A 19,283-nucleotide genomic window follows, 5' to 3' on the forward strand; every position below is an offset into this window, starting at 1 on the left:
TTCATGTTATCCCTCCACCAGTTTTCGCTACAGGTGCAGATAATATTTGGGGTTATCTGCAGGGTGTGACCTCTCCCTCTTTGAAGTTTTTCCCCACATCCAGCATCTTGGCAGAAGGCTACAACATTTGGATCAGTGGAACCTGTTAAAATGAGTCTGAACATGAAGATTGCACACCCAAAATTTACTTTAAAACTACATGGACACAACCATGTTATCACCAGAGCCCAGAAATGGCACACGGCTGGGTGCAGATGAGCACTCCTCACCCCTCTCTTCTACATAGAAAGCCACGTGACCATATTCCGGCAAAATATAGAATATGTCCCACCTTTTGCGGTGTGGCTGCCCGGCCAGGTTATGGTTCAGCGAGAACCCGAACTCGAAGCACATTGAGCGGACGCCATAGACCTTTGTTGTGGCCATGATCTGGCGCAAGCAGATCGCGGCCACAAATACGGTCGGTGCATACAGCCTAACCGTGACTCCAGATCCTGGTATCATATGGGGTGGGGATTTTAGGTGCCACTGATGCAAAGTTATAGGCCCAGGAATTAAATATTTTCAAGGTACATTGATTTTGATGAGAAAGTTTGACTTCTGACTTGTCCACATTAGACATCTGCATTGGGTCTTGTTGCCAGTGTAAGCCTAGCAGCACAAGCCTGTGCTCATGAATCATGGATCGTGCGCTGGCTGGATTTCAGACTGACCTCAGTGCAGTGGACAGGACCCAGTATATCATAGTAATATATGATACATGGTTTCCCTCACAAAAGTCACAATGATCCCACTACTAATATCCGGCCAGCTCAGGGTCCATGACGCAGACCTTTCATGGTCATGTGACGCTGGCCAATGACTGTGTGGGGATTCGCCTCTCACATGGTAACAAAGTTTTCAAAATATTTTAGAAATGAAAACAGGAAATTCTTCATAAACACCTCTGGTAGATGGTAAAAAGACAGGACACCGGAATAAGGAACACGTACCAAGCAGAAATGGCTTTAACAAGGTAGATTTAATTTACTATACAAGAACTGTACAAAATGACCAAAGCAAATACTTCAGGCACATCACCACAAAACAATTTTACCTCAAATAATGCTGAGGAGTGGGCCTATGATACCATGTTTTTAGAGAAGGGGGAGGAATGAGACCTCTTACATGACTGACCCTCTGCCACCACTTTTCTAGCACTGCTGGATTCTCAAGTCTACTTCCTGGTTCCCACAGGAAGTGACTGCTCAGCCAATCACTGACCACAGCAGTTTCACAACGACTCATTTCTTGCAAGCTTTGTGGAACATCAGGTCAGCAGTAAGGTGGGTAATGCTTCTGTCACCCTGTGTGTTTTTCAAGACCACAGGTTCTCTGGAAAACCCCTTTCACCCAACAGGAGATATAACTACCAAGTTAAAAAGTAAAAAGTTTAAAAAGGTTATTTAAAAGGGAGAAGTTTGTAAAATAAACAGGCAACTTTTCTAAAGTGTGGAGTCCCTGGCGTCCTGGGCATCGGCATATTTGGCAATAGTGCCCACTGGGTTTTATAGTGTACACCCAGATTCTGGACTATGCTTGTATTGCCAACCAGAGGGGCAAAAAAAAAAAAAAAAAACCCCAAACAGGTAAAATGTCTGATGCATTAGTCACATATCCTTGGGTGAAAAACATCAGATTGGCAACAACCCCAGACACTTCCTCTGACTAGATGTTGGAAGCAAATGACACTTACTGAGTGCTCACAGGCCAGTCACATTACATACATTCATCACATAGCCACAATACAATGTACACATTGTGGATAGGCTGAAATGCAAGTCGCTTTAAACATCTGATCAGAGGGGTGTTGAATGTCCAAGACCGATCAATCTGTTGTTGATCACCTATTGGAAAGGAGATCGGTATGTAATAATACAAAATCCTGGGAGACCTCTTTAAGTGGACTATTGATCAATGCCTTTCTATTACACATTAGGTCCAGTCATCTCTGTACTGCTCATATAGCTTAGTATTACTCTGTTACTTTTGAATCTGCTCTGTCATGTTATGGGGTGAAACTATCTGAAAATACAAGGTATAAAGTAGTGTTAAAAATCTCTAAAATCTCCATTTCCACAAGCCCTTTCAGACATCATTCCGGAATAAAATTATTTTGTGGATTCTCTGTAGTGACACTGAAAATGAAAAAGAAAATGTGCAAAGTGTTCATGATAGCTAAGAACCGTATATATACACACACAAAAATATAACATTAACCCTTGTCGTGACAGCAAAAGCCAAAACAACTCAATACAAGGCGTTACACTCGTATAATACAGTCTGAGTACAATAACCAATAGATCAATTCTAACTAGCAGTCTTCTGAGATCACTGAATGATAGACTATTTATTAATAGAAGCTAGAGAGATGAATTTACAGTGCAAAATTTAGCATAAACTTTGGCGCAGGTTCCCCCTCTAGGCAGAGTCCTGGGAAAGCGCCCTTCATCTATAGCGACCACCTCATTATATACACTGTGGCCAGCGACGCCATATGTACACCTGCCCTTTGGTCCGTTCAGTCCTTCTATTCCTGGACAGCATGTCACATATGTGTTATCGTGGAGTTCAGCACTCGGGGGTTGGTGTTAGCTCTTGTAGCTTTTGAAAGTTCTCGCTGCAAAATAGAAAAATTAAATATGCACAATTAACAAGGTGCAAGGGCATGCAACAGCAGGTACCAAAACAATTTCACAATCCATCAGTTTCTACTGTGGGGTGAACAACAAGATTCCTTAATAGGTGGCTGGCACATGTTTTCATTGTTGGCTTATGATAAGCATAAGCTTCCAGTCGTCCCAGAACTGATCAACTATTCCAACCCAGCAACACACAGAGCATGGAGCAGGAAGCATTAGGCTATATGCAGCCATCATTCTCACTATACCCAGTACTATAGAGAGCAATCTCCTGGTCCAGGTTCTGTGCACTGTAAGGGACAAGCAGAAGGTGGATGTGAATAGCTGATGGTGCAGGGATGTTCACCGACTATCCAGCTAGAATGGGCTATCAAAATAAAATCATGGCTGACCACTTTCCAGAAAATCTGTCAGAACTTTTGAGTGTATTTGTGTATGTTGTTAGCAATAATAGGACTGAAAAGTTAAAAGGAAATCTACCATCAAAACCAATCATGATCAACCAGGGACACTTAGTCATAGATCCAGGCACCGCGACTGTGGAAATCTTTTATTTGTTATCCATGGCAGCCTTCCTTCTAAAATCAACTTTTACAATTATGCTCATGAGCCTGAGCGGCTCAGGAAATACCCACAGAACTCCGTAGGCTTATTAGCTGTAGCTTCACAGGCTTTTACAATGAGCAGCGCAGCTCCCCCTCCCCCTGAACTTCCTACTGCTGCAAGATTACACAGAGGGAGGGGGTTGGGTGAGGCATCTTCTGAACATGATCGATTGTGATGGTGGATGTTCTTTAAGTTATAATCCACATCTGCAGCTCTTGGAAGGGCTCTGGGAGGGTCTTTCAGCCTGAAGAGTTTTCGGCTCTGATACTCCAAAGCCCCTCCCTCTGTATCAGGAGGCACATACAGAAGAATGGGTGGGGTGTGAAACAGTTCATTGCAGAGAGCAGAAAGCTCTTCAGGCTGAAAGCACCCAGATAACTTGCAGCAACTGAAAATCCGGATTATAAATTCACTTTTCAAAGCCTTGCAGTTACTTACTACACATCTCTCCAGGGCCTAAATAAAAAAGCATAACAGAAAAGATTGTTTTTCTGTGTCAAAATGGAGGTACGCTTAAACAGTTTTATCAGAAGCCTAAAACCAGAAATGAGCAGCAATTCACCCTTTGATAATAAATTCATGACCAAAGAAGAAGCACGTAATATTTACTTTTTGTCTACTTATTGTGGAAAGAACAAACACTTTCAATTTAGCTTTACAACATTGCTGAAAAGTGCAGTACAAGACTGGCATTGTGCAGATGTGGCCTCTGCATTACACCTGCCAGAAGTGTTATATGGCCTGGTCCTCATTGATTTTCCAGATGTAATAAAGCTTTGCTGGTTATTTGCTGCAGTAATGCAGTGACTACAGCGCAGGAAATCAGAGTGTTACAAGCCATCTATATTCTTCCATAGAAATGGAGAAGAAAAAAAAAAAAAAAAGTGCAAATTATTGTCCCCCTTAAGTTGCCATTTAAAGGGTTAGCAAATTGAAACCTTGCACTTTTCTAAATGAAAGTTTAACACAGCATGGCTTCATTTTCAAGTCCAGCAAGCTTCAACCATGGATTGCTGAAATGGAGTCTTCTACTAGCACGGCGGGCACACGGCAGCGTGCGGGGAGAGGAGGAGGGGGAGAGCGCTGCTCACCCCCGCCCCTCTCCATAGGGATATATGGCGCATGGTGCCGTATGCCCTGAAAAAAATAGGACGTGTGCGGCACCGTACCGCTCCCGTAGGGCGCCGCACGCCCATTGCCGTCTATGGGGGATGTATATCGGCCTTATATACGTCCCCCTTGCGGTAGTGTGAATGCAGCTTTAGTACAAGTTCGTAGCAGCAGGACTGTGAAATATCAACTTTTAATACAGGGCTGCAACTCCTCCAAATAGCAGAGGGAAGGATCTGTGGAGCAGTTGAGTGTAGACAGTAAATAGCTCTTTAGGATGAAGCACCCCCAGAGCAGAGCTGCAGCATTGAATAAAAAATGTTTTCACTTGTTCCTACTACATACTACAAAGCTCTCCATGGCATCTACCCATCACTGCCAGCAGTTCTGCATGGTGCTATTCAACGTCTGATGGATTTCTTCCAAAAAGCGCAGCACCCTGCAGATGCATCAGGTTTACAAACATTTATATGGAGCCATGTTCAATGTGACCATTATAGTGAAGCAAAAACACATACACAGAAATATAATCCCCAGATAATAATATATGGTAAGGAAATGGTGAGGCTGGATTGGTTACATGCCAAGGGTTTAGGGATTGTAAGCATTTACACAATTTTGTTTATGGAGTAACGTAGTAGAACAAAACCCAGACACAACAATGAAGTGACACATAAGAAAGCAGAGAAAAGCAGAACAGGATTAATACACAACACAGTAAGCCTGGGTTCACATATATGTGGCACCAAATGCTGGCAGAAAAATGATCCCAGTACAGATAAAACGTATCTACCAGATCCTTCCTAATACTAGTGAGCTGTTCTGTCCACCTGCTATGGTATGCGTGTGATATGTGTGAACCCAGCTTCTATCATGTTAATAGCGTCATTACACATAAGAGGGTTAATAATACAGCAAATGAACAGCAAACATGGGGTTAAACAGCAACACAGTCAGGATGTAGTCTCTGCCTAGAAGACATGTACTGTAATAATGTATGTTACATAGAAGTGCACCATTATATGGGTTATAGATGAGAAGGGGCTGCTGTATGTGAAAAGCGAACAATACATGCTGCTGCGCAATTTATGTAACCCATCACCCCTCCACCGCTGTGTCCGTATAGTGTGTTAGAGAGGTTACGCGACACAGCCTGAAGAGCAGGGAATCCCAATGGCATGCACCAGGTATGTGTAATGTGGTAGATACAGACCTGGAGCATATGGTTGTGGAGTCAATGTGTGTGGAGTCCCTCTATAAACATAGAATACGAGTGAAAACATGGAAAGATTAGCCAAAGACATATCTGGTCAATTTACAATGTGTATTCTGTAAAACGTGCAGGTCTGTGAAACCCTATAGGCCAGGAATTCCCAATAAATATATGAGGTATCATTTACTATGGACATGACTATTGCATGGGTGTAACATCCAGAGCAGTAGACTTAGCAGAAGCTGGGGAGGGGGTGAGTCCCAGATCAAATACACCTACTGATCCATGGACAGTGGAAGAGGGGTGTGGAAAACTTATCGCACACAAACTTTAATGGAAATTTACCGCCTAAAAACTACTATTGGTGGGGGATGGTAGGGAAGGGCTTGGTCATTGCAGAGGCTACTCCACGCCCTGAGTAGACTAAAAGGTAATTTACATAAAGACTCAAAGTTTATTAAGTTCACAAAATTCTGAAGTGTCCTAGGTTAGGGATACTGATGCCCATCTGACACCGACACTCAAAATCTCCACCAATTAGCAAATTCTGACAGCCCTGGAATCAGAGAGAATGGAGATAGAAGTACCACTCTGAAACTAAAATTAATTAAACTAAGACCCCTCCTATTGTATAATACAAATGGCCCTAGAACAAAATAAGACATCACCCTCCTATGTTGTGATAATTATAAACATTATTATTATTATTATTGACATGTCATAGTGCAGCAATAATATATAGGAACATGTAGAAGATCTAAAATTAGCCCTGGTACAACAGATTACAGGGGTAGCTATGAGGCTGCACTTCTGGTTTCATTCTCCAAGCAGATTGCAGGTCCAGGGATTGATAGAATAAATTGACTGGTACAGATGCCAACCATTGGACCCCCACCTGATATTAATAAGCTTGCTTATGGACTGATTATCAATATCACCAAGATGGAAAACAAGCTTTTCATAGAGCCTCATAGCTACCCCTGTAATCTGTTGTACCAGGGCTACTTTTAGATCTTCTACTTGTTCCTATATATTATTGCTGCACTATGACATGTCAATAATAATAATAATGTTTATAATTATCACAACATAGGAGGGTGATGTCTTATTTTGTTCTAGAGCCATTTGTATTATACAATAGGAGGGGTCTTCGTTTAATTAATTAAATAACATTTACATTAAAACTATTAATAATTCTGCCATTGTTTGTGTGGATAACAAATACAAGAAGATTACCACAGTCCCTGTGCCTGGATCTATGATTTTGATAGTAGCTGGATGAGTAAATAGTCAGTATAAAAAGTAACTTATTCATATACATCTCTACATTCTATGCTTTGAAGCCTAGTGGGCATCCTCCTCAGTAATGGACAGCTTTCCCTGTACATGGGAATAGAAATGAAGCTGTTGATCACTAAGAATACCACCCACTGGACCAAGACTAGAATCAGCAGAGCTTTAAATGAACCAATGACAAGTAACAGTATACCAGATGTTTTTCCAACATATTTTTAGAATAATAAAGTACATTGCAAAGTTTACACTATTAATTTTTTTAATCTAAAAATGACTAATTTCGTTATGCTTTAAGTGGGATCAAACACTGGATCTGAGCACCACGTAAGCTGTGACACCGCAATACCCTGTCCCCAGAGGATCCGGTTTCAAAATTAGAACCCCCTTTAAGGCCCCACAGACCTCGATGGAACAGTCAAATGAAACCACTGACCGATAATGTTTAATGTAAAGGGGGAGCACTCAACAGCAAATGTCAGAAGAGGGGATCCGGAATGATAACTACCAATGTGTTACAGTATTTCTGTCTAGAAGCCAAGCCATCATTTTATGTCAGGATAATACTTTAATGTATAGATATCTGTAAGAACAAATACTATACCAAGCAGTTCTCCAATGTTTTGTTTTATGGCTATTAAAATGTTAATGCACAAGTGAAAAGGAAAGGAATGATAACTACCTTTTCCCCCAGGTAGATTTGCTGCTAGTAGAGGGGCTTATTCTCCGGTCCTCATAGAGAACACATGCAGTTGCAGTCTTAGCTTAGACTGAACATGTGTGGGAGAGTGAGGAATAGTTGTAAGGTACTGAACTTTTATGGGAACCAGTACCGCTGTATGATAGAAGTCAGGAGTCTTTACACTGGCCAGGGAATCACAGACAACACTGCACTTCTTTAAAATGTACTAAAATCCAACCTTTTCTATTTTAAGCCCCTCCATTCCTGACTGTGTGCTGCTGCTGTTATTTGTGTTTTGTCTAAGAAAAGGTGAATTACCGCAAACTCAGAATAGGTGCTGGCAACAGAGTTAACGCTGAGGTTACGATGGGCAGGAATTGTGTGGCACCCACCGCTCATGGCGGTTCCATTTAGCTGCGACATGTTTTCTTTATTCTTATCCAATCTTCTGGGCTGTGGAGTCTTGAAAGTTCTGGACGGCGTCCGCATAGGCAGTCCAGGCTAAAGGGAATAATATAATATATGTGTTAACAGATTGTATAGAATTCCATTACCATGAAAATTAAATCAGAAATACAGATTGAACATTGACTGCTGTTCATTATTAAAACCAATATTTTTGACCTATAAACACTAGAAAAATAAGCATGCTTTCAGTCACTTTTTTTTACAAACCATGAAATTCAGACAGCTAAACTTATATATACAAGTAGACTAAAAATAGATCTAGGGCATAAACTGACCTTGCCACCGCTAGGGGGTGGACGCGATACGGGCGAGTGGCACATTGTTCCACTGAATGCAGAACGTAGCGTGTTGTTGGTAGTACTGGAAATGGATGTGCCATTAAGCTGAGGGGAAAGCAGGAAAGTTAGTGCAAGGAATAGGTGGAAACATAAAAAACGCACATGCATAGCAGTGTTACTGGTTATGGTGTAGCTATATTCAGTATATACACTTCATAGGATGCACTGGTGATGCAGATGTAAAGGGGCAATGCACAGCGTTCTGTATGCAATGTAACTACCTAGAAAAAAAGGCCTTTACAAATCTACATATCTTTTCTGCATAAAATAAAATGGCCTTATGTTGTGAACAGGGATTTTCTGTGTGTCCAGATATCAACACTGTAAGGATGAGGCAAATAACAGCTCATTTAAAGCGACCTTTAAAATGCACATTCACTAGTGTTGAAAAATACAGAAAATTGTAGAGCAGACCTTGCGCACTTTACTTGGTGTAGTTGACCCCAGCACTCTTCGCTTATTTGGGGTTTTTGGAGCGCTCCCATAATACATCTCCTCTTCCAGCTGCCGGGACTTTTTTATTAACTGTATCAAAATCAAACAAACTGTCAAAACACATGGTACAAAACAAGTCGCATATCATCTGCATCCGCAAAACCGTGTTAAAGGACATTACCACCAGGATGAAGGACTGTAAATTAAGCACATTGGTTGCCATGGTAGCCTCGGGTCTTCTTTTGACACGAGGCTACATGGCTTCTGGAGATTCGTTACAATGAGCCAGTGGCTCATTGTAATGAATGACCTGCAAAAATGCCATATATTGCAATACAGAAGTATTGCAGTATATGGTAGAAGCGATCTGACCATCATCTAGGGTTAATGTACCCTAGATGGTCTAAGAAATAGTGGGGGAAAAAAAAAAAAAAAAAAAAAAAGGTTAAAAATGTATAAAATATTAAAAATTCAAATCACCCCCCTTTCCCTAGAACTGATATAAAACATAATAAACAGTAAAAATCAAACATATTAGGTATCGCCGCGTCCCAAAATGCCCGATCTATCAAAATATTAAAAAAACGGTTACGGGCGGCGGTGACCCCCGAGGCGGGAAATGGCGCCCAAATGTCCGAAATGCGACTTTTACACCTTTTTACATCACATAAAAAAAAAATTAAATTAAAAATGATCAAAATGTCGCACAGACCTCAAAATGGTAGCAATTAAAACGTTGCCTCATTTCGCAAAAAAAAATGAACCTCACACAGCTCCGTGCGCCAAAGTATGAAAAAGTTATTCGCGTCAGAAGATGGCAAAAATTTTTTTTTCTTTTTTGTACACATTCGTTTAATTTTTGAAAGTGTATTAAAACACAATAAAACCTATATAAATCACCGCGATCGCACCGAACCAAAGAACAAAGCTGAGGTGTTATTTTGAGTGGACAGTCAAAGTCGAAAAAACTGAGCCCACAAGAACGTGACGTGCGTTTTTTTCCCTAATTTTTCCACATTTGGATTTTTTTTTCAGCTTCGCAGTACACGGCATGTTAAAATAAATAATATTACGGGAAAGTAAAATTTGTTATGCACAAAATAAGCCCTCACACAGGTCTGTACACGGAAAAATTAAAAAGTTATGGATTTTTGAAGTTGGAGAGCGAGAAATGAGCGGAAAAACCCTGCGTCCTTAAGGGGTTAATGGTTAAAACAAGGGCATAAGAAGCTTAAAAAAGAGCAGATCCTGCCAGGGGGCTACACAACAGTATGTTAGTGTGCTTGGTTTACAATCCTTCATCCTGTTGGAAACACAGTCTTTGGCTCCATTGTTAGCTGCCCACGTGTCGTCAGCAGGTAAGGTGCTCTTTCATGCTGATCACGGTAGAAATCAGTCTGAGCCAAGTTTCGGCCTGCACATGGTTCTGTAAAAACCACCGCCATAGGTGTTGTAGCCCAAAATAATGAATGTGTCCCGTGTTGAATCAGCTGATAGGACAAAAAAACCTTGTATGGGCTTATTTTGGGAGGATTTTGGGAGGATTGCCTTACCCGCTCCTGCTTCTCTCTCTCTTTTTCTAAATTAAACTGATTCCACTGCTCTGCAACATAGTCCATAAACTTCTTCCCATTCATAAAAAACTCTTGTCCCTGTTCCTCTTCCCACGCTGCAATGCGAACTCTTAGCTCTTCCTCCAGCTGAAAAAAGACCAAGAATAATTTATATAAGAAAATGCTTTTAGACAATGGGTCACAGACACTAGGAACTGCTACAAATAAACTTGGTTGAGTAAGCCAATACTTTCCAAACTGAGGATGGGGCAGTTTTTTTTTTTTCCCCTGGGGAAATGTATACAAATGCGAGTACATTAACCCTGCACAACCCGTATACGTTTATTGAGAGAAGGGCTGGCTCCACCAGATATACAGGTACGGTCACTTACTTTTGGAAGAGTTTTCTGCAACTTTGCCCTTTGCTTTTCTTCCTTTAAGAGGTTCCCTCCTCGATTATTGAATCTGTTGGGGTCTGTTGCTTTTTTCTAAGCAAAATGAAGATTTCAAGAATAATTTGAAAAAAAGTCAGTCCGACAAGTTCATACAAATAAAAAAAATTTAAAAAAAAAGGATTCTGCAAAACCAACTGTCCTAGCACTAATAATGAAGTAGCAGATTTACCCCTTCTACAAATCTATTGTATTGTGCAGTACAAGTCTGTTCTCTGGATGCAAATCACTGATTCAAGCCAATCATTAAACAAACACAGTGGTGACCTACCTCAAGCAGCATTTGTTGTGTCACCAGAAGTTTACCAAACTAACAATGCCTGCTGATAAAGGGTTACAAGGCCTCCCCATATCACCTAAAATTAGCTGCCACTGAGGGACTGTACCTTAATTACAGCCATTTTTCTGATATGGAAGACATATCATGTGACCAAATTGACATCATCTCAGGTCTAAGCCTCCCAACATTAACAAACTGTGCCCGTACTGTAGGTTTCTGATGACATGAGATCACAGCAGCCTCCATGGAGGATGGAGAGGAGTAGAAATCCATGGAGGCTGCTGTGATTTCATGTAATCAGAAACATACATGGGGTACATTTTGCAAATGTAAAGGGTACAGGACCGTTGACGACATCACCCCAGACATGACATGAACTGTTGAATAGTAAGGAGATATGAGCCATGGGGAGGAGTAAATGGTAGTGGCCGGCTGAGTAAGACAAGCCCCCTTTGATGTAAGGTAATATAACAAAGTTACTTTATGGGGATATGAAGGAAACAATTGTTAGCTAAAAGAAGGGTGTTAGTTAATTTAACCCACTATATCAAATAAATCTTTTTTATGGTGTCAGTTAATAGGGCTGTATAGGAGCCTGTCACTAGCTGTATATGTGGTGACAGGTTCCCTTAAAGTACAAAGAAGCATTGACCAACAGGGCGCCTAAGCAAAACGGCACAGGCTTGCTAAGGTTTTTATATAAATACATTATGTCACACATTAGAAACTCAATTTTCTTACATCAAGCTCCAGAAAAAGAAGCCAATTTTCTTCCCACTTCTGAACACCTTCAAACATCTCTTTGTGCACCTCGTAATATTGCTTGATGCGTTCAATTTCAGCATCATGAAGGCTTAAAAGGTCTTCACTGTAGTCCTCTAAGAAAAGAATACGTTTCCCCATTACATTGTGCTAGCAAGTGATTGTTTCCAAAGCAGTAAACCATTTCTTCACATAAAAAGTAACGCTTTCAATAATCTTACCATCGTAAAATGGAGCAAAAGCTTGCCTTTGTTCATTGCCATAAAAACATTTATCCCAGTAGGTTACCAGCTCCGTTCTGATAACTTCAATAACATTTTTTATATTCTGCAGCTTTAGCTCCTGGAGCCGGTCCGCTTCCTCTTGTAACTAGAAAACATACAAGTAGTTTACATTTTATGATAACAGAATACTGAAATGTTCATACATTTAGAAGATAATTCTTACCGCTTTTATGTTTTTTCCTTTTGATCCAGTCATATGTACTGCAAGAGCCTGCCTCTCCTCTTCAGGTATCTGAAGTCTTTCCCACAGTTCAACAATTTTGGCCCGCAGTTCTTCACATAATATCTTATTCTGTTGGATCTGTTCTTCTAACTGCAAACAAGACATTGTTACCATGACAAAGTAGAAGAAAAGCGAGGAAAAAAGAAAAAAAAGAAAAATCAGTTCCAGACCTGAAAAAGAAGCTGATGTAACGCTGCAAGATTTTCTTTTGACAGACAGAAAGCCTCCTCCTCCTCACACACCACATCCCTCTCAAAACTGGTGTCTGGCATGCGGTCCAGTTCTTCCATACAAAGTATTATTTGTTTCTTGGTCTTTACAAATTCTGCTTCACGAAGGTCCTTTTGAGTCAAAGATGTAAATAAAAAAAAATAAAAAATAAAAAAAACTGTGAGAAGCGAACTCCCAAGAAAAGGCCATGACAAAATTTTGATGTATACAGGAATTAACCTTTTCTGCAGAAAGTGAAGCTAAATGCCTTCTAAACTGGTCCAGCTCATCCAGGCTTGGGACACGGTGGCCGTCGATGTAGTAAGGAGGTGTGCAGAGGATGTCACAGAGGTCTTGATCCCGCTGCTTTAACACCTTAAGTTCCTGCATCCTTTCCTTCTTCTGTTTCAACATCACCTCTACTCGTGTACGCAAGTCCTTTTCCACTTGCAAGATGGTGGTGTCCTCATCTTCCTGAAAATCAGAGAACCAAGCTAATTAAACTGACTTATAATTATCTTTAATATGAGCAAAAGTTAATCAAATAGTTAAACTGAGGAAACCTTATGTGGAGAGAACAGATGTTATGCCTCCAGGACCACCACTTCCCACACACATTCAGCCAAGAATATGCCTGTGAGATGAATGGGCAGAGGGAAGTCAGTTGCGGAAGGCTTCAGAAGGCTTAAAGGGGTATTCCACAAAGACAAGTTTCTTAAATGCCCCCTGCAGTCCAGGACGGAGCTCACTCACCGATACACGGACTGAGTTCCTGCCGGCAGCAGCGTGAGAACTACAAGCTACAGACAGATAAGTTATTTATCTGGGGAGGTGTTGTGGAATAACATATGTAGGAGAGCTGCCTGTGTCATTGTGTGTAATAGGCATCTCATCTCTGATCTGTCTCATCTCTGTTTCTGTGTGTCAGATACTAGCACAATGTTCAGAAGCTAAATAAAAGTGTATATATACCTGGACCCTGATAAACTAGCCACATTGTCTGCTCACAGAACTAGATGGATCATAATGTGTCTGCTTAGAGAGTTCACACCCTGGGATTTTACACTGACCAGCCTAGGGAGTGATAAGAGCTAAAAGGCAATAAAACTAAATAAAATTGTGAAGTAAAGAGTTAAAAAGGATCTTTATTGTGTTGACATCCCCAGGGGATTGAGATTTGTGAGTTTTCTTTCATGGGAAAACCCCTCTAAGGCACCATGGATCGCAACAAGTCCGTGGTCCGTTTTTTGCAACTTGTGCAACATCTGAAGCACAAGCACGGGCAGGAGCAGGACCTGCTCCATTTGCAGCCTAGGCAGCTAGCTCACACATAGGGCTATGGAAATCACCACCATGTATATAAGCCCATAGAAAACCATAAAGCATTTGTCCCATCTGTTGACTCAACATATAGCACAATGACAAATTCTATGTTCATGTAACCACTGCCAAACATGTACAGAGAAGTGGTTGGTGCGTCGGAGGGTGTCTTTGCAGCTGTTTATGGGACAAATTGCTTTTAAAATTTTCCCAATTCTATTGTTTACAGATCCTAAAATCATGAGTTAGAAGAAAAAAAAGAATTTTCAAGAGACACTGGTGGCGAGCCTATGGCACGGGTGCCAGAGGTGGTACGCAGAGCCCTTTCCGTGGGCACCCAGGCCTTTACCCCAACACATAGTTTGCCAGATAGGACTCAAGGCTTCCTCCTGTGGTCCAATACAGCCCAGGACTTGCCATTTTAAAGCGACATCCTTGGCTGCCAGGGTTACAGCAGGAACAACAAGGTGTGGATAGAGACAGATTATTGTTGAACCTCCTGCTCTAGGAACCCTGATTCTTCCTCTTCAGGGAACCCTGGAGGAAAGCTAAAATCTAAATTTCTCCACCATCTTTCTATTGTATTAGTGAACTCATGATGCCAATACGATTAAAACCTGTGATACAGCAGGGATTAATAAGTTACTGCTTAAATTTTCATGTCGGCACTTTGCGACATATAAATGGGTTTTGGTTGTACTTTGGGCACTCTTTCTCCAAAAGGTTGGCCATCACTGCTATAAGATATGGTTCAGAGAGCGGAGAATGTTTATCTAGCACACTTGACCATAGTAGAAGCCATAACTACTGAAAAAGGAAATAAATAGAAAAGTGCGATGTAGATGAACGCCATGTTACTGGTTGTAAAAGGAAGAATTGCCATAAGCTTTTTACGATTCAGTTCAGGATCTCAGATCCCCCTCACAAGGCATTATACACTCACTTCAAACGGTGGAAGTTGCAGCTCCTCACACAGTGTATTCAGTTCTTTGCGGCAGACATCAATGCTCTTGAGGAGGCGATGTTTCAAGTTTTCCTCCTCTTCAATCATTCGTGTCAATAAAATCTGTTTCAGAAAAGAAATAGGATAAATAACAAAAACAACCACACAAGAACTTATATAGGAAAAGAAGTTTGTCACACTCCTCATTCATAGGAATATTGATAAGCCAAGCTTCAGACTCCAACTCCTCAATTTCCCCAACTTCACCAAATTTTTCACCGACTCTACAGTCCTGTTTTCTTGGTCAATCCATCAGTGCTGAGATAAATGAGGACATTCCTTCATTCATTCTAATCTATAGCAGAGGAGCTTCACTCCTGAGCATGTGCATAAAGTGCAGTCACCTTCATCTCCTAAAGCCTAAAAGAGGATGTGCCACATGCGCAGAAAGCCTCATGCAGCCTGTCAAGCCTTGAGTTGTGTCCTGCACCCTGTTAAAGAGATCTTCTCTTGGGTCTCTAGTAATAACATGATCTGCTATTTGGTTGCTGGGGTGATATTTATATTTTCCGTGGTGGTATTTTGTACTGTACTGTGGTTGTTGTTACATTTAGGCTGCTGGTTACCGCTGCGGTCCCTTATAGTAAAGTATCCTACAACATTATAACAAAAGTGAACTTACATTGACATGTCTCTTGACCGCATCTGTCCTTTGCAATCTCTGGTCTTCTGGTATTCCAATTTCTTCCCAGATGTCTCGAAGACGATTCAATGCAGAATTCAAGCATGCTACGGACTCAGCGGCAATCGCCTCACTACAAGAGTCAAGGAGGAGATGTCATCAGCCCTAAAATCACTGGTCACAGAGTGCTCAAGGACCTGGTGACAGACCCATAATCAGAGGATGCACTAACATTTTTCCAGGTTTATAGTATTCCTCTTACACTTTTTGAGGAGCATGTTTTAGCCAAGGAAGAGTATGACATTTTCAGTAATACAAATATATAACTCAGCTGTAAATAGACACTATTAAACCCCACTTTCCCAAACCAGACTATGCACCAAATTGGCACTGCTGCCCCCCCCCCCCCCCCGATAGATGCTGTGTTAGATAAAGAGCTATTTTTTTTTTAACAATTCTTTTATTAAATTAGTGTTTGTAATTTTTATGTGTTTTTAGGTCCTGTTCTTTTATACAGATCACGTATAATAGTGATCTTATGATAAAATCCAACAGGTTCAGTGATGTTTACATCTTCCCTGCATGCATCTAACCCATTAGGAAATCCAGAAATCCACCGTCAGGATTAGGGGAGAGCAGAAAACTCTCAGGCGGATTTATACGCCTGAGAATTTTTTCAAAGAGTAAAACTGCCCATATAAGTGTCATAGACACGTATATAGGGGTTATCTGATTATTATTGACTGTACATCCGGACCGTTTTGCAGCGGGCAGGATTGCGGCTGTAGGTCTGCTGTGGCACGCATGCCAGGTTTTTTTTGTTGTTGTAAGAATGCAGAAATTCCAGCCAAAATTCACCAATGACCTAAAATGCTGTCCCTGTAGCGCAGCTCTACTATCTACTACTGTCTCTCTTACACCCAGGGAATGGCATATCATAGCTTCTGAGGTCCTAGTAGAAAGGATCTAAAGCACTGCTTTTAACCCAATTGTAAAATAACTATGTACTGGGCAGTGAAAGAAGTGCGAATACACTACTAGACTTGTTCTCTGCTGCACATGACTACACAAAACAAGAATGTAACAGCTCAGGGAGATATAATAAGCGCCGACCGCCCCACCCTCACAGCACCAGGAGCAGCAAGACAAGATGAGGTCACTCCAGAGTCTCTCACACTGTCTGGAAGGAGTTATTATTCAGTCTGAACATGAACCAAGCAAAGCCAAGGTCTAAACATGTCCAGAAAACCATGTGCACTATATTGTACCACCGCAGGAACTTACACCAGGGTTCACTGATAGTAAGATGTAACATAACAATGGCTCCCTCTCCTCCATCCATCCTAGAAGGCGCCTATCTGTACACAATATTCAGAAATGGTCATTTACCTGCCTTAAGCACAAAGAAGTAATTTGTTGCATTAGTCTCTGCCCTAAATGTGCCGGTTCTTGAGGCACAGGATCCCACATTCCTTTATGCATTGAAAAGTTGAAAATCGGCAGCAATAATGGAAATGTTGCAAGTTAAAAAAAGCAAAGCCTGTGACTGGGATTTGCTGAGCTCCCATATATTTTGCTGCAAAAATAAAACCTGGACACACATCCACCACATACCCCCTGTGTGCCCCTGGCCGTACACAGAGCTTTCAATTGGTGGAGCCAATGTTGCCCATCAATAATTCCATTTATTGGCCGAATCAGAAACCATCATCTAGTACAGCTTTTTGTCCAAGAAGAGCCGCAGTGCTCCTTCATATAAACATACAGCCGAATCAGAGGCAATCCTCATGTACTGCCCTCCTGGCAGCAGACTACTTACTACTGAAATCAGAGATTGGGCACCTACCAGGGTGACTGTGGCTTATATGAACAGAACTTTATTATAATGTACAGCACAGCTGAGGTAGATATGAAGTTCACTACGTCACTAACCCCATGATCTGTATTCGTACCAGGCGCCGTCCAGAAGACACACGGGCCCGATTTCTCAGCCCAGTTGCACAATTTTGTGAAGGAAAACTTACTCAGATCACAAGCAGCCTGAAGAAATACACACAGGTCCTGCAGAAAGAGCCCATTTATGTATAGATGGGACTCTCAGTATATAGTATGTATAGCCAAAGCCCACTGCAGATCAGACTGGCCAGGGCAGAATACAGGCACATCCAAACAAAAATGCTGCAAAGATGGGTAAAAATCAAAAATAACCAAAGGGGTTGCCTGCTGGGCTATTTTTGGAACGGAGACTTGTGCACACACCCATCCCTCATACCCCCACAAACAGATACCAGCCCACATCTACTGGACATACAAGTCATCTCTTATGGGTACAGCCATAAATGCTGAGATGGGAATATAACACCTGCCCCTAACAAGGGCTGATGAAAGATATAACAAGCACTGTAGATTGTGCCATCATAAAGCACCTTTTAATGAGCCATAGCAAGAGGTAAGAGGTACCTGCTGCATGTACAGTAGCGGCGCACTAACGATGACATTAAAATCCACTGCAAAAATACAAACAATTCCAGCAAACCCAATACTAATTCCTCCATGTGAGATCCCCTGATGTGATGCTTCTCTGATTATTGGGCTGAGGCGGTATCAGTATTGTGATAGCTCAGTCCAATTTGTATATTGGCGGCCGACAGCCATAAAGTTCATCCCTGGATAAGAGCTGGGATCTGCTGGTCCATCACATGATGGCTGCCATGTTTACATGGGGCAATAATCTGGATGTCCTAAGGGTCTGGCTGCAGGGAAGATGAAGCGGCTCCGTTATAGCGAAGATGTCCTGGTCCATTGACGTGTCCCCGGGAAGGTGTATAGCAGGATTAATGTTAACCATTAGCGATAGACGACTTCTAGCGCACAACAAATAGCAGGAAGAGTTAATATTTACCCAGCACTGAATTCCAGAGCATTAATGGCCGCCTGCTATTCACTTACCTGTCTAATACAGGTAACAGGTGAGGAGAGCAGGTACAAGTGTCTGACACACACCTCACCCTTTCCAGACAGGGAGGGCACTGACATATCTGACAACTATAGGGAGCACCAGGAGCCAGTGAGAGGACACAGGCAGAGGACAGGCATAGTGATGGCGCTCATTTACACACAATCAGCTCTGCTACATCACAACAATCACCTCACTGACAGAAACTCAGCGCAGGGTTTCGGGGAGGGGCACCCAGCCTCACACATCCCGGGCATGCTGAGCCTTGTGGTTCTCCGCCAGCTGCGGTGTACAGGGATTAGACACTCAGGCCGGGCAGGGGATAGTCACACCTGCACAGCACAGGGCTCCGCGCCCCCCCCGTCATTCATGTTCGTGGTATCGCCCATGTGCAGTATAGTGGCCATCATGCCAGCTCTGTGTGAGTGAGTGCGCTGTGCGGATATACTAGCACAGTGCGGATATATTAGCGCTGTCCGCTCAGCAGCCAATGGGCTACGGCTGTTATAATTGGCTAATGAGCGCTCACCTTCTCCTCATGGCGGCGGCCGCAGCGGTGGTATCTCCCAGCTCTGATCGGCTGATCCTCTCCTCTGCTCCAACCGTTTCCTCTCCTCAGCCGCACTGACTTTTCAAATTTGCCTCGAGAACACATCTCTCTGCACGGCGATTGGTTCGCGCAGATGACATCACGCGTCTCCAAGGCAACAGCCGGAATGACAGCTACTAAGCTCCACGCCTCAGGCAGGAATGAGGGACAGCGCATGCGTGCTAGGCCACTTGTGTGGATTC

At 42.1% G+C, this 19,283-nt stretch overlaps 1 protein-coding gene across 6 annotated transcripts; it reads right to left on the reverse strand.

The window, feature by feature from the left end:
• Nucleotides 1–1,002: 1,002 nt before the first annotated feature.
• PRC1 (protein regulator of cytokinesis 1) lies at nt 1,003–19,180 on the reverse strand. 6 transcript variants are annotated; one of them, XM_072148426.1, is made up of 15 exons: nt 19,021–19,180; nt 15,536–15,668; nt 14,854–14,976; nt 12,831–13,064; nt 12,551–12,721; nt 12,321–12,470; nt 12,095–12,242; nt 11,853–11,989; nt 10,772–10,867; nt 10,380–10,526; nt 8,806–8,916; nt 8,329–8,436; nt 7,904–8,086; nt 5,611–5,651; nt 1,003–2,659 (listed from the first exon to the last, which is right to left on the reverse strand). In XM_072148426.1, the coding sequence occupies exons 1-15, from the start codon at nt 19,029–19,031 to the stop codon at nt 2,611–2,613; spliced, it is 1,842 nt and encodes a 613-aa protein (XP_072004527.1). In that variant the 5' UTR covers nt 19,032–19,180; the 3' UTR covers nt 1,003–2,610. The 6 variants fall into 6 exon arrangements, with proteins under 6 accessions (XP_072004527.1, XP_072004525.1, XP_072004528.1 ...); XM_072148424.1 differs by lacking the exon at nt 19,021–19,180 and adding an exon at nt 18,684–18,935; XM_072148427.1 differs by lacking the exon at nt 5,611–5,651 and having other exon boundaries at nt 19,021–19,178.
• Nucleotides 19,181–19,283: the final 103 nt, after the last annotated feature.

The sequence above is a fragment of the Engystomops pustulosus genome, chromosome 4 (assembly GCF_040894005.1).
Source record: "Engystomops pustulosus chromosome 4, aEngPut4.maternal, whole genome shotgun sequence".
In the NCBI taxonomy this organism is placed as follows: domain Eukaryota; kingdom Metazoa; phylum Chordata; class Amphibia; order Anura; family Leptodactylidae; genus Engystomops; species Engystomops pustulosus.